The sequence below is a fragment of the Molothrus aeneus genome, chromosome 2 (assembly GCF_037042795.1).
Source record: "Molothrus aeneus isolate 106 chromosome 2, BPBGC_Maene_1.0, whole genome shotgun sequence".
Classification (NCBI taxonomy): domain Eukaryota; kingdom Metazoa; phylum Chordata; class Aves; order Passeriformes; family Icteridae; genus Molothrus; species Molothrus aeneus.
Window position 1 is genome coordinate 32,988,609 of NC_089647.1, and position 15,378 is coordinate 33,003,986.

General features: G+C 36.0%; 1 protein-coding gene across 5 annotated transcripts in view; it reads left to right on the plus strand.

Moving 5' to 3' along the window:
- PICALM (phosphatidylinositol binding clathrin assembly protein) overlaps window positions 1-15,378 on the plus strand; it is a 66,269-nt gene that overhangs the window by 29,164 nt on the left and 21,727 nt on the right. For all 5 annotated transcript variants that reach the window (XM_066572321.1, XM_066572323.1, XM_066572322.1 and 2 more), the window contains exons 4-12: window positions 79-181; window positions 2,452-2,545; window positions 2,930-3,041; window positions 4,407-4,513; window positions 5,694-5,735; window positions 6,454-6,539; window positions 7,762-7,885; window positions 8,228-8,364; window positions 10,742-10,842. In XM_066572321.1, the coding sequence (XP_066428418.1) occupies window positions 79-181; window positions 2,452-2,545; window positions 2,930-3,041; window positions 4,407-4,513; window positions 5,694-5,735; window positions 6,454-6,539; window positions 7,762-7,885; window positions 8,228-8,364; window positions 10,742-10,842 (906 nt within the window). The remainder of the gene's footprint in view (window positions 1-78; window positions 182-2,451; window positions 2,546-2,929; window positions 3,042-4,406; window positions 4,514-5,693; window positions 5,736-6,453; window positions 6,540-7,761; window positions 7,886-8,227; window positions 8,365-10,741; window positions 10,843-15,378) is intronic.

The following is a 15,378-nucleotide window of genomic DNA, read 5'->3' on the forward strand; positions in this document are numbered from 1 at the left end:
ATATTTTGCACGTTATTTTGAATAACATTCTTGTTCTTTGATTAGGTAAGTAATAAACCCCTGAAACTTATTTTTTAGGTTATGACATGTCAACGTTTATCAGGCGGTATAGCAGGTATTTGAATGAAAAGGCAGTTTCCTATAGACAAGTGGCTTTTGACTTCACAAAAGTAAAAAGAGGGTAAGGACTGCATTTTGTTCTACTGATGTTGAGGTGTTATCGTATGTCCTGTAATTCTAGTGAAAAATATCGTCGTTAGCTCAGGCTTAATACAGACAATAATGACTCCTTTTCTCTTTTGAATATTTCCCATGACACACCAAGGCCCAGCTGAAAGTGTATATAGCAAAAATTTTTTACTTCAGTTGTTGTAATTTTTTATCTTTAAACATCAACAGTTTAATATAAAGGAATGAAAGATGGAAGTCTATATAAAAAAGTAGAAGTTTTAACAAATCTTTCACAATGGATATATACTTTGCCTTTTATGTAATAAAAAGTGGACCATGCAATTTATTTGTGCTTGTAGCTATGGAAGGCTTAAATGACAGGTGAAACAACCTTGCAGTCCTTCCTGGTGTTTCTCTGCTCTGTCACAAAATATCTGTGTGAAGTTTACTACCTTTTGAAGGTAGTGTAAATTAGTACTTTTAATAGTACCTTTCGGCAGATGCTATCCTGAGTTGGTTGACAGGAATTCAAATTTTCCCTGGAAAATGTGCTCATTTAAGAGGAGTTATTTTGAGATTAAGTACCTGTTTACATGTAAAAAAACACAGTGCAGAGCACCAGTGGTTTGGTAAATTACATGTTATAGTGAATGATGGAATTAATCTGGAGCTCTTCTTTGGGAAGGCTGGAGAAAAGGTACCAATCACAGTTAAGTCTTTCCATCTTTGTCCATTATCTTTTTATATGGTGCTTTTTAAGGTTTAAAAGCATAATACTAGTTTTAGATTTGGATGTCTTATATATATATATATATGTATGTATATGTTTGCATGTGTGTATATATATATATGTTTTTGTATATATAAGACACCCAAATCTAAATCATATATCATCCATATAGGTGAATTTATATTGAAACAAAAAACTTAATGTTAAATCCACAGAAATCTGAATTTAATACTATTGAATGAATTAATTGTAGTAATGGGCTGTCTAATGATATTTTGCATTAAGGTTGTAAAGGCATTTGTAGTGGGCCTCAGAACACTGTCCAAATCCCTTCTGCCTCCTTGCTAAGACTGTAGAATCCATTTTGGTTTGAAGTGTGATGGTAGAGTAAAAGGAGGATGCCTGGGCTCCTTTTGCTCATTCTGCCTTTGGAGTTGCTTGGATTGCCAACAACACAAAACAGTATTTTCCACAGCTAAGATTTGTATGTGGTAAGGTGGCTGCAGCTGCTCTGAAGAGGTACACAATTGTTTTATCAGGTATTTTAGGTCTAATGAGATGAATTATTTAGCCTGCACCATGTGCCTGGAGGTCCTTCTGTGAGCCAATAGGAATAACTGTTCTGATGGCAGCAATCTGCCTTTCCTACTCCATTTTTCTCAGGGCCCTCACACCCATGCTCTGCCCCATTCAGTTTCTTGCATTTGCTGTTTGCTGTTAGGAGTAAATATACAGCACAAGTAGAGAGCTGGAAGCAGCATGCTCCCCACTGCTTTCCAACCTGGAGAACAGCCACAAACTGTTCTGTGAAGATGCACTATGAGATTTGCACTTGCAGAAGCATTTGGTTTGCTCTGTGCATGCTGATGAGCTGCAAGGCTGTCTGATTTGTCTTACAGAAAGCAGTTGTTTCATGTCACTGAGGGGATTTAGTCGCTTCCTCAGCTGTTGCTTTTCTTGGATATTTTTGGTATTCATTTGATGGGTTTTTCAAATGTGCAGCCAATCTTAGTCTATTCAATCTGAGCAATTAATAAACAACCAAATATTGGTGGTCAGCCATTAAAAGGAAATTTCATGTAGCCTGTAGAATCTTTCTGAAAATCTTGAAAAACATACTGCTGCATTTTTTTATTCTTTCTTACCTCTTTAAGTTGAAAAGAATCCAAACTGACACAAAATAATAATTTAGTGATTGGAAAAAGAATACATTAAAAATTGCTTCAAAAATAATCTTTGGAGCGTTTTTTCTTGTTACCTGATGCATCGTAGCTCTCCTGTATTTCTAAACACTATTAGTTTAATTTTCTCTGAGCAAAAATTCATCTTGAAGTCACATTTTGACCAAATAAGTAATTGTTTTTCTGTGCTGCAGATATTACGGTTACATTGGCTAGACACCACTCTTAAACACCACAAGGATGGCTTCGTGTGGCAAAGACTTAAATGGTTTCTCTGATGACCTGCTATATATTCTGTTGTTTCTTACTAACAATGGCTTTCAAAATTCAGGTGAAGAATTTTCTTTGTATTTTTTTTTCTCACAACAGGGCTGATGGAGTGATGAGAACAATGAGCACAGAAAAACTCTTAAAAACCGTACCTATTATACAAAATCAAATGGATGCACTTCTTGACTTTAATGTAAGTTTAGCAGCATGTATATTTCTAACATACCATCAACTTGTTGTACAAACTCGTAAAATAGGTTAAGATTAAATGTCTTGCACTTGGTTCCATGTTATCTACGCAGCTTAAAGAACACAAATCATTTTGTTCATTGGTATACTCCCAAGAAATCAGAAAAAATATATAACAATGCTCACTGGAGAGACTTAATTCTGTGATGAGAGAAACAAAGTTTCTCTCATCACAGAATTAAGTCACATCATGTATGGTGTTACTTTCTGCTAACAGCCAGTGAGATGACTGGAAAGCCTCTCTTGAGATAATGTACTGAAGTTTAACTAGAAATTTTCCAGTAAGAGATCAATCCAGTTCAATTAACTTTTTCTCTGATCTTCCTAGGTTAATAGCAATGAACTTACAAATGGTGTAATTAATGCTGCCTTCATGCTCCTCTTCAAAGATGCCATTAGACTGTTCGCAGCATATAACGAAGGGATTATTAACCTCTTGGGTAAGTATAACTGCTCTCTGCAATGCTCAGCTCTGGGGGGGAACTCAGTGAATGATTCACAAGAGCTGCTCTCTTGAGAAACTGAAACAGTCTTACTGTAAAACATCAAAATTTTGCTGTTATTTCCAGTGTTTGTCTGTGCAATTGCATTTGACATTGCTTTGTACCCAGGGATAGGTAAACTCTGAAAGCAAAGTCCATCCAAGATTTTATTCACCTAATTTTTTTTCTTGCACTGCTTTGTTGGGGATTTTTGTGTGCATTGGTTTTGGGTTTGTTTTTTTTTTTTTTAAATTTTGTCTTATTGAACTGCATGACAAACCTGAATTATAATATTGATGTTGGTTGGGGATTTTCTTAAGAAACAGTTTGTTTTCCTAGTAAAGGAATCAGTTATGGTCAGTTGCAAATCTGCAGTCACAACATCAGTGATTGCTTGGCTATTGAAACGTCAATGATGCTTTGTTTCCATGATTGGTTATCTTATGTTCCTAGAGCATATATTATATATTAAGGAGAATTAAAAATTCAGAGTTAAGGCCCTTTCACTTGCACATTCTGGAGATGAATTTTCCTAAATTTAGGAAAGAATTAAGTTGAAAGTAATCAGTTGACTTACTTGATTTTGTTATATGCTGTGATTAAATGAAGCTCCTGATTGCTGTCATTACCCAGTGCTTGCAAAATGAAAAGTAAAATCCAGAATAAGTCAGTAAGGGACAATCTGAAGTCAGTCAGTCTTCCAGTATGACGCCCCTGTCAGCTTCCTTTCCCTTGGTAAGAAGTAATATGCACTTGCTTTCTACTTATGCTTTGAGTGAAGCTTAGTAAAAAAGAAGAAACAGGCCTTGAAAGGGCTTTTCGAAAGAGGAGTGGGACCCTCTTGCTTTCAGCAAAGGTGTTTTCTAATCAGTTGTACTTCACTGCCCCAGACCATAGTAAGAGTCATCAATTTGTCAGAGATCAAAATCTTGCCTGATATCTGGCCACTGGAATAGAGTAGGTATTTGACTGCCAGATTGTAAAACTGCCCTTTTTTTGTTTGTTTGTTCTTCTTCCCAAGAAGATGAATTTACATTTCCTTGAGTGACCTATTCTTTAACTTGATTGTCCTCTTCAAGGTGGTTATGCTTTCGTGGTGTCTAGTACCTGCAAGGTAAGGTGTAATTTCATGCATGGAACCAGTGGCTCACATTTGACAGAGCTTTTGTCATTTGGTGCAAGTTAGGCATAGTGACTTCTGCAGTTATCATAACAACAGATCAGCAGGTATTTTCTGTTTGTCTTGGTTTATATGCTTTTACTTTGCATGTCCTTTGCAAATCTTGATTTCTTATTTAATGCAAATATTCTTACTGTTTCTAGAAAAATACTTTGATATGAAAAAGAACCAATGCAAAGAAGGCCTTGATATATATAAGAAGTTCCTCACTAGAATGACACGGATCTCAGAGTTCCTTAAAGTTGCAGAGGTAAACTTAAGCTGATCAACTTAGCTGTTTATTTGAAGCAGGCTTGTAAAGTGCTTATTTTATCATAAAATAGATGCTTCTTCCTCCTTGCTTAGTTGCTGTTCTCTCAAGGGTCATCTTGTTCATCTCTACCCTGGTGATTAGTTCATTTGAGGACTGTATTGGAAAACCTGACTGTGGATTGCTTATTGGTTTATCTTTTGCTGAGGAGAGTGTATTAACATGCATTTTAAAAATTCCTTGGTTATGGAATACTTGTGAGCTTTCTTTGAAAAACAGACTTGCTTTTAACAAAGGAACTTCATGGTGATCTGCTTTCTATGATTCTAGCTGTATTCTAGTTTAAAACCCACAATTCTACCAGAAGTTTTAGATAAAATAACAGCTTCAGAAATAGGCAACTGAGACAAACAGAAGGACATGGGATTTCTTCAAGATTTTTTGCTGTAGGTGTGCTCATAGAGGGAAAAGCAATTACTTTGCAAAATGTTTAGTTTGTGGGTTTTTTAAGAAATGCTTAGTCTGTTGCCTTCTTGTTCCTAGAGCACTGCTAAATTGTCCTAATATTGTGGAATTCCTCAGTTGAGGTGTGCTCCTCCTCTTGTTTTTATTTCCTTGGTATTCATATCTCTCTTAACAAAATAAGCGTTCCAGCTTGGCTTGCTGTCTGTCCTGACAGTGTCTCTGCCAGAGATACTGTCTTCAGCTGATAAGACCATCAATTGAAGTTGAGAGTATTGATCTTTCTGTTGCAACAGTATATGTCCTGCTGCAAACATCCTAAATTTCATCTGCATTTTAGAAAAATGTTTCTTTACAAAACTTCATTGATGCTTTGTTTCATCAAATATATTCTGTGTGTCAGTAGGTCTGAGAGTTTGCCATGTAAATTGTGAGATAGGCAAACTTCTTCAGGTTCTAAAACAGTGGCTTCTTGCTCTCTTGTTTCTAAGGTTCTATCTGTTGAAATATCTCTGTAACACACCTACTTCAATGTGTATACATTTAACAAGAATTTATTACAACCAACCATTACAGAGTACAGACTCTGGAGATTTAAAATTTATATTGAACAAGTTTGTGCTTTTTGCATTACTTCATGTTAATGTTGTTTACTTTCTGAGTATCTCTGCCTTAAAAAAAAGAAAACAGGTTCTAAAGCTTGTTTGTTTTATTACAGCAAGTTGGAATTGACAGAGGAGACATACCAGATCTCTCACAGGTAGATAAACCTATTATGTGTTTGCCAGTGCATGTATGTGTATTATTTTTAGGGTTGCATGATCAGAAATGCCATTATGGTACTCACTTAGGCATTACTGTATACATTGTCACCAAGTTATCTCTAAGTTTGTGATTAAATCCAAGCTCTGTCAGAGCCTGGCTTTTATATTCAGTGATCCTGTTGTAAAAAATTTATAACATTTCTGTCATTCTCTAATTGAATTTTAAGATAACCTTATTTCCATCATGCTTGAAGACACAGTTTATATCTGTGAGGTCACATAATGAAAGTCTTACATGATATTACGAAGCTGTAGTTTTCAGCAGCCTTGCTTTTGGCTATATGCCTATTGAAGTTAATGTGAAGTTAATGTGAAGGCTTGCAGAACATGCACAAAGAAATTACTTTAGGTACAATTTCCTTCTTAGTGTCTCTTAAAACACTGACTGCTTCTGATTATCTGCCTCCTGTTTCCTAGCTGTTAATTTTAACATTTCTTGACTTATTTCAGTCCTTGCTGATAAATGATTGTGATGGAATAATGTAGTGAATAGAATACAGCACCTTATACTTGAAGTCATTAAATACGTACAGAATGCCAAGAGGGGGTAAAAGTATTCAGAGTTGTTGTACCAATTGCCCTGCAGTTGCATTCTCTGAAAATATTTAAACTATTGGTTTCTTCAAATGTATTCCCCAATGTCTCTCTTTGCAGGCACCAAGTAGCCTTCTTGATGCTTTGGAACAACATTTAGCTTCTCTAGAGGGGAAGAAAATCAAAGATTCCACAGCTGCAAGCAGGTGCTTATACACTTGTCCTTTTGGACAATTGTCAAATCGAGTGTTAAATAAGTTTTTTTTCAATTTCATTGTAAATTAAGATATGAGGAGGCTCCCTTAAAGGCATCGTATGAGCAATGATGGATTAGCAAGTTGTCATATCTTAAAACAGCTTCTTCCAGGTCAGCAGAACTAGAATCTAAGGACCTGTAAGGGCCTCCTCTAGCATCCCTACTTACACTTCTAGCATTGGATCCTGAACTTCTGAAGAGAATCTAAGTTTCTTTCATGTACTACCTGCAAATGGTCATTTTATGTTAATAATTAGACTTCTGCAAGGTATGCAATGTGAATAAATACATGTCCTTAGACTTCTGCATCTCAGCTTTAATCCCTGTTTTATCAAAAGCAAGGAAATGCTTCCAGGAAGTCCTTACATTAAGAATGAATTTTGAAAGTAAATGGAAGTGAAAGCCATAATGCATATGGTATAAGGCATTAAATTATTGCGAGTGCTTTCCAAAATATAACAGGCAATATAGAGAAGTCCCCTCTGCATGACAATTTTCATTGTTCAAATTTAACAAAGCATAATCTTGGAGGTAAGACTTGTAAAATTAAATAGCATTTCTTTATTGCATGTTCAAAAACTGAGGCAGTAATATTTTATGAGTTCATTATGGCAGTGACTAGGGCACTATTTTGTTAGGGCACTAATTTTTAGAATATTTGCTTTCTTTTTTAAGATTACTCTGCTAAAAGTTAAGTATTTGTTTTATATCTTTTTGTGTACTGTCAAATATGATGATAAATTAAAAATTTCTTTTGGGATATATTAAAAGCATTGATAGTTTTTTCACTAAGCCTGTTAAATTAACAACAATTTGAAATGGAGCCCAGATGATTGGAGATTGCTGTGTGCCTACAAATAATGTCATTTTAGGCAAACAGAAGAAGAGAAAAGGCTTCAGATGTGAACTTTGTGATGCAATTTGGAGGGGAAGCATTTAAGGTGGAAAATCCAAAAGCCAGTAGAGTAGACTGCAAGATTTCTGGGCATTTTTAATTTTGCATTTCATATGATGTGTCTTATGTAAATTTTTCACTTGTGCAGTGTAAGATCTGGCCAATGTTACAGCGAGCTCAGAAGCAGACTGGGTGGGTACGAGTGAAGTGTTCTTCAGACGCCGCTGTCACGTGTTGTGTTTTAACAGCCAGCTTTTCTTCTGTCCAATTACTTTAGGGCTACCACCCTTTCCAATGCAGTCTCTTCCCTTGCAAGCACTGGCCTGTCCCTCACAAAAGTGGATGAAAGGGAAAAACAAGCTGCGTTAGAGGAAGAACAGGCTCTCTTAAAAGCTTTAAAAGTAAGCATACAGAATTTTTAATTGAAAATACTTTTCCTATGTTCTTTTTGATAGCTTATTAGGATTCTCAAAAAAAAGCAAAGGGGAAAACGGAGTTATTAATACTTAACATGTACTGTTGGCAAAGTGCTGGAAGTAGAATTGTGTGTACTTAGATGGTACAGCTTGTGGAGGGTTTGTTAAAATAGTTTTCTGAAGCATTTGTGGCATCACTGACTCTTGTAATTACAAGTGGCTAACACTAGTGTGTGGAATAAATAATTCTTTAGTTCTGCTTTATTTACCTCCAATGTCATAGACACAAATGTTCAGATTTCTTATACCAGTTCATTTTCCCAACAGGAGCAACGTCTAAAAGAGCTTGCAAAGAAGCCTCATACCTCTTTAACCACAGCAGCTTCTCCTGTGTCAACTGCAGCAGGAAGCATAATGACTACACCAGCCATTGATATTTTTTCTACCCCTAGCTCCTCTAACAGGTATGCTGAATCCTCCACTGGAGATGTGCTGCAGCAAGGGTTTCCTCTAAACTTCTGCCACAGAGTGTATATTGCACAAGATTGGTTGGGTGTAGAGTACATTAGCAATGTGATAAGAAGTCATAGCGATGCTGATGAAAAATAGCCTTTTGTAATAAATAACATAAAACTATGTTCTCATCTGTTTGCAGAAGTTTCTGGTATAAACTGCCTGCTGACAGCCCTGGTAGCTGTTATTAGTCCATAAGCCAGACAGCTGGAACTGTAAAACACACATACTTTATCCCCAAGGAGCATTACAAGTAAATTTGAGAAAAGTCAAATAAAAATTCTGTTTGAGAAGTCATAAAGAAAATGCATTTCTAGATCTTTAAAGGTAGAGTGGCAAATATTCTGTCTCGTTTTTCAGAAAAAGAAAAGCCTGAAACAGGGTTTGAAACGAGAGGCAGGTTTTGCAGTCTTGTGTTGTATCTGGAACATTTCTGCAAGGACCTGCAAAGAAAGTGCAAGAGTACTCACTGCATGCTAATCCTGATCTTTGACTAACAGGAGCTGTTGGTATGAGCAAGTGTGTGATGTTCATTCTATAAAATACCTGTCAAACTAAGCAGCAGTGGAAGGTACAGTACTTTTATCAGTATAGAAGGAATCCACGCTCTGAAGTCATATTTTTTGCTTTGAGCCTGATCCTAAACCTGAAGGGATTGCATAGTTGTTCTGTTAGAGCTCACATAAGAATCTATTGCTCTTTCAACAGCTTTCTTTCCCATTAAAAAGCTATTGTAGTAAGTTACTTGACACCAAATATGTGGTAAATAGCTGAGTCACGTATAAGAAGCTACAGAATCTATCAGTGTTAGTAACTGAAAGACTTCCTGGTAAAAAGGTTTTTTTTTAATTGCTTTTTAGAGACCAGAAAACTTGAAATGGGTGTGTGCTTTGAACTTGAGTATCTGATCTTGCTTCTTAAGAGGTCTGAAACATAGAAACATCTGATAAATCTTTAAACAGACAGAAATGCTGCATGGTGAGGACAAGAGTGTTTTCTTGTAAAAAAACCCCAAATGCTAGTTTTTCTTGTTCAAATTTCCTTGCTGGCAGAATGAATGCTATGAGCAAAGAACAGATTTTGAAGAAGGAGTTGCCATCAAGGGAGATATGCTGGGTCAGAAGTTCAGTGGCTTGCTGTTAAATGCAATGTGTCTGGTTAATCCCTGTCATTATCTTGAACAAGCTTTACCTTGAAAATTATCTTTGTTCAGCTGCTCACATTACAGGGCAGTGCCAGACCATGCTGCTTTTTAATAGGAGCAGTAGTGGAAAAATGTGATTTCAATCACTGCTGAAATGAATCATGCAATACCAAAACCTGTGAATTATACAAGTGATTGGGTGAGCAAGAAAATATACAGAGATCTAGGATGTCACTACTGGCCATTAAACTCTTGTGCTGGTCTCATTTAGAGAGATGTTTGGGTGTCACAGTGATTCAGCTTCTGTGCGTAGTAGAAGACATATGTGCAGATTTGTGTTCATTTCATGTCCTAAAAGTTTCTGGGAGAAGACCAGTACTCTTTTTTTTTCCTTTTTTATTTCTTTTCTTTTTTCCCAAGACTTATTTAAAGTGTGAAATGAGCTCTCTGCGAGAGGATGAATTTTGCTGTTCTTGTCTGACTCTTTAAATTTATGCAGAAGTTGTATATAAGCCTTCACTCTTAATTTCCGTGTGATGTTACAAGTTCTCAATTTGATTTTGAATGGTCTAAAATGTGCATTTAAATATGTTTTCATTCACATGCCTGATATGTGATCAAGTGTTTCAAGGCCTCTTAGATTTTGCTTTCCCCAAAGGTCTTTAATAGCTCATGGTTGTGATGTAGTTTCTCAGCAGTGATTGTAGGGGAAAGATCAGAGTTGTGGAATTTAGAGTAATAGTTTGGTGGTGCAGCCTATTAGAGTTCATTTTGTCTTGTTTTTTTTTTTTTTTGGGGGGGTTTTTTTTGTTTGTTTGTTTGTTTTTTGTCATTGTTGTATTATAGAGTTTTCATGAGGTGAACTTTAAAAGTTGATGAAGAGTTCTGAATATAACATCTCCTAGCCTGGCATTGGACTGTGAGGACACCTGTCGTTTTCTTGGACAGCTTTGATTTGACAAAAGCCCCTTGGCATAACATACAACTTACCTTGCTAAATTAACACTTTTTTACAGAATTGAAAACATGGAGCTCACCAGCCCTTCTGATTTTGGCTCAATTTTATCCATTTTGTAATAAAACATTTTGTAACAAAGCTTTCATTACTGTTGACAGTGGCTAGTATTTGCTTATATTGAAAACTGTGATGTAGTTCAAACAGTTGTATTAATTTATCTTTGTAGCACTTCAAAGCTGCCAAATGATCTGCTTGATTTGCAGCCAAGTTTTCATCCATCTGTACATCCTATATCAGCTGCTCCACAAGTAGGAAGTACCTGGGGAGGTAAGAATTCTGACTTGGATTAACATTCTGATTGCTATGGCCATGTTCCTGTACATGTTGCCCCTAGTCTGGGGGCTATTTCTTCCTTAAAGAGAGAGATCTTAAGACATTACAAGTGAATAAAGGGATGATAAAAAGTAAAATATGTGTATACATTAAAATAATGTAGCAGTGTGTGGTGATTCTAAATTTTTTCATATGTTTTCTAATTAGCAAAGTTACTTTAATTGTTGATGAGATCTGCCAGCCTCATAACTGCTCTCTTCAAGATTCACATAGCCAGCTGCAGAAACGTAGCTGTTTAGAAGTCAGTTCAGTAAAGATGTCTAAGCGGTAGACTGTGCTGCAAACATAGAAACCTGAATGCAAAATTGTTTTAATACATATTCTAAATTTTGTCTAATATTAAATCAAATTTGCTGGCGATGATAATGCAGAACTTGGATGAAGCCTGAAAGGAGGCACTTGTGACAACTGTGCATAGAAAGAAAGGCAAGAGTTAGTTATCAAAATAATAATAGGGTTTCTCTGCCTTATTAAATTCTCTGCTATATTTCATTTAACTGCAACAGCAAATCAGCAAAAAGCTGTGGTTGGATCTCTTAAGTGAAGAGACAAAATTTATATTCTTCCCTCTGAAATGTGTTCCGGAACATCCAAATTTTCATTCTGCCCAGTTTCTAGGATGGACTGAATAAGTTGAAATGATCTTATCGGTACAGTCAAGTCCTCAAACCAAGGGGTCAAGAAAGAGAGTTCTAGAAAGTCATGAATTTTCCTTCAAGATTGGTTTGAGTGCTGGAGCATTTTGATGTTTACTCAAAGTTCTTGGCTGCTTTGCAGTGTTCCAGAATAATTCAGATACAGTATTATATTGCCAATATAACTGTTGGTTATACTGGTGGAGGATTAAAGAGCTTTATGACAGAGGGAGAGGAAGGTAGTGTTGGTTTATTTTTCTATATAAATGACGCTTAATAAAATAGTAAACTCCTGAACTATGAGGCTATTTCCAGATTATTTTTTTCTAAACTAGATGCTTGTAAAAATGTTTTATTTTATGATGCGAAAAATTGGGAATTGCTGCTTCAGGAGATTTCATAGGCATCAGAACAACAATGTTCTAAATTTTTACTTCCCTGTTTAGTTTTATGAGCTATAGCTCTTCTTAACGTCTTTCCAGCTATCTAATGTATCTTCATAATAAACTGTGTATGTATTCTGCTTTCCTATTTACTTTTTGCTGTGTACTTTGTTTTCTATACCTTCTCACATTTGTTTGTAGGGAAATAACACAATTTTGAGTGAGGAAGGCACTACTAATATATGTGGCAGCTTCTAAAATAAATCAGTAGTTTACTTGTTCTTTAGTTCTGCTGAGCAAAGCATCTTTGGAGAAGGATGTAGTGAGGAGTGTATGGAGTTAGGTATACAAATTTCAATGCTATGATAGGCTTAGAATTTAGAAATGGAGAAAAATGGTTTGGCTCATCTTGATTGCTTTCTGCCCAATACCTTCTGTTTCAGCTTATCCTGTTTGTTTCATGTGTGAGAAATAAAAGGGGTGAACTATTTGCCTCTCAAAGGTCACATCACAATTCAGCATTTCTTCATGAACCTGAAAGTTGAGCCTGAAAGTCTGTTTGTTCAATGTTGTGTTGCTTGTGGTATGAGTCTTCAGTACTAGTCGTTGATATTTCTGCTTACTATTGACACATTTCCAAATACTTATAAGACTTAATTAACTGTGAAGATTTTGGATTGTCTGCTAAAGTTTTAGGCTAAAATTCTGGGATCACCATTTTTTGTGTTACCTTTCATCAAAAAATCCCCAGCTCTTCAGCTTTACAGACATAAACACTCACTTCACACAGCTGAGGTAGATAAGAAGTGCTTTCCACATTTTACAGATGGGGAAATCTGAGCAGTTAACTGACTTGTCTGAAGTCATACGGCAAGTCAGTGGCAGAGCCAAGAATGAAACCTGAACTAGTTCCAGTCCTGTGCTCTAACCACTGCACAGCATCCCTCCCTTAGGTAATTTTCTGACATGATGATCTTTGTATTTGATGTATATGGTGTCTTTGAGAAGAGTATCAGATCAGCCAAAATCAGTTACTGTTAAAAATTTTATGCAGAAGCTCTTAGGTGTGTAATAAAACAATAAATTGTTACAGAAGTGTTCTTTTTGGGTCGCTGCCTTTAGTTTTGTGCTTCCAAAAATGTAAAAACTAACAAGGCTAAACTCCTGGGGAATGGGTTCTGTGATTGTTTTCAGTTTACCTATTTCAGACTGTAAAAGATGCCATTGAAAATCATTTGTCACTGCTTTTTTGGACAAAATACGTCTAATTGGATAACTTAAAGGTAGAAATTTGCAAATTTCAAAACTACTCTTTTAAATGCACTTAAATCATTAATGCCTGATGATGGCATGCTGGTGCAGAGTGATTCCATTGACATAAAAAAATGCCGTTTGTATTCAAGGATGAAATTGGCTTTAGAAACATTGAGGTGTTGCTGTCAGAACTGACAGCAATTTTTAAAGCTTGAATATAGAAGGATATAAATTAGGATATAAAACCCAATTAATTTTTGGTTACTTTTGTTACTAGCATTTGCAAGTTCTGAGACTTGGACAAGATTGGACATGCTGGCTAGAGTTAGAATGGGGTAGACAAGCAGAGAATCTGAGAAAGGGTTAAATTTCTGAGAAAATCTTGATAATCCAAAGTTGGATTGTATTGTCTTAACTAGTCAAAATGCAGGAAGTTCCATATACAACCTTGGGAATTGAGAACAGAAAGTAGTTTTTATTCTTTTCTGGATGAATGCATGTGTAAAATAATTTTAGTGGATGGTAGATTCAGACAAATACAGTTAAAAACTTGTGCTTATTAATTTCTTCCATATTGTTTTATCTGCACTATTTATTGGGATTCTTTGGAGATCATTCCAGCTGTTTCTGGTACATTTTCCAGCTGTCAATTTGTACCTAAACTTCAAAAGCAAAACAGATCTATCAGTGTGGAAATGAACATTTTGACCCATCTGTTTGATTTTTTTCCACTTATATAATATATATAAAGAGAACCAATAAAATAAGCAGAATGTGAAATAGCAACAGAAAGAGCAAGGAAGAACTGATGAACAGATAATCTGCCCCATTTTTATTGACAGATATGTTTGTTCTACATCTTTTAAAATGACATTCAAAGCAGAAAGCAGTTTTAAGGAGTAGCTGAAACAAGGACTCAGCTTCAGGCAACTGGCTGAGTGGCATATCCTGTATATGAAACCTCCATGAGACAATATGTAATTTTGTATTTGTGTTATATATTACAAATATTATATCAGTTTTTTCAACTTATCTTTTATTCAGTGTTGGACACTGTCATTTTGCTGACTGAATGATTTAGGAAAAGGTCTTTTAAGGTATTTGACTTTTCTTGCAACATAGCCAAGCAATTTGGGGAAAAGTCAGGTCTTACCTAATAACATACCTTGAACTTGCAGCAAATCAAAGCATGCTTTAAGCCTGCAAAGAATAATGTGTAGTTATTTTGTTTCCATTAGGACTTTTCTACACATTATGAGCACATTATGAAGCTGTGTGGGACTTACAGCTAAGAATCAAGAAGTGAGATTCAGGGAGAGAAAATAACTTCCATTTCAAAACTGCTTCGCGCATCACGATAGTATTTACAAGAGTTATGGATATATGTATAAACTGGCCAGGTTAAAAAAAAATAGGCCAGGAACTGAAGTATTTAGCACATCTTTACTGTAATTATTATTCAGAAATTTCTCTCTAGTGGCTTTGTCTAGAAGATCAAGCTGCACTTCAGGCACAGTGATAAGTAGTAGGGCTAGATACAACCTTTGCTGATCTCACCTAGTGAGTTCTTGAGTTTTCTATCAAGGGTTCATGGGCTCTGAAACCAGACAGCTAAACCACAGCTCCTTCAGTCAACAAGTGTTATAGCTGCCTTCTGTATCCTGTTTATATGTCAGATTCTGAATTATAGGAATACTTGAGCTTGGCAACTGCATCCATTCTCAGGAAACCTTGAAACTATGTGCTTTGGGAAGCCACATATATAGATCCATGTTTCCATCATTCCAATAAAGTCTGACAATTTTTTAGTAAGGAACATTTTCCTTATTCTGGCTTAGGGTCTGTTGTCTGTAAAAGCAGAGCAGTCCTTTGCTTGCTTGCAGGTAACAGCATACCCACAACAAGCTGCTGTTCCTGATACCCCAGTTACCAAGGAAAGTGCTTATGTCCTGTATGTTACCTTGGTATAATCATAGCTCTTGAAAATTTTGTGATGCTCAGTAACAGGAAAACCCCTGAACACAATTCGGAGAAAGAGAAGCTCATCTCAGTTGGTTTTGTTCAGGTTTTTTAAGTTGTCTTGGGGATGTTATTGCATTGAATCCTCTCATAGCACCTTGGGTTCTGTAGTGCTGACAGGTGTCCTCTGCTCCAGAGACTTTGTTGCAAATGTCAGGGCAAGACTGAGAGAAACAAAA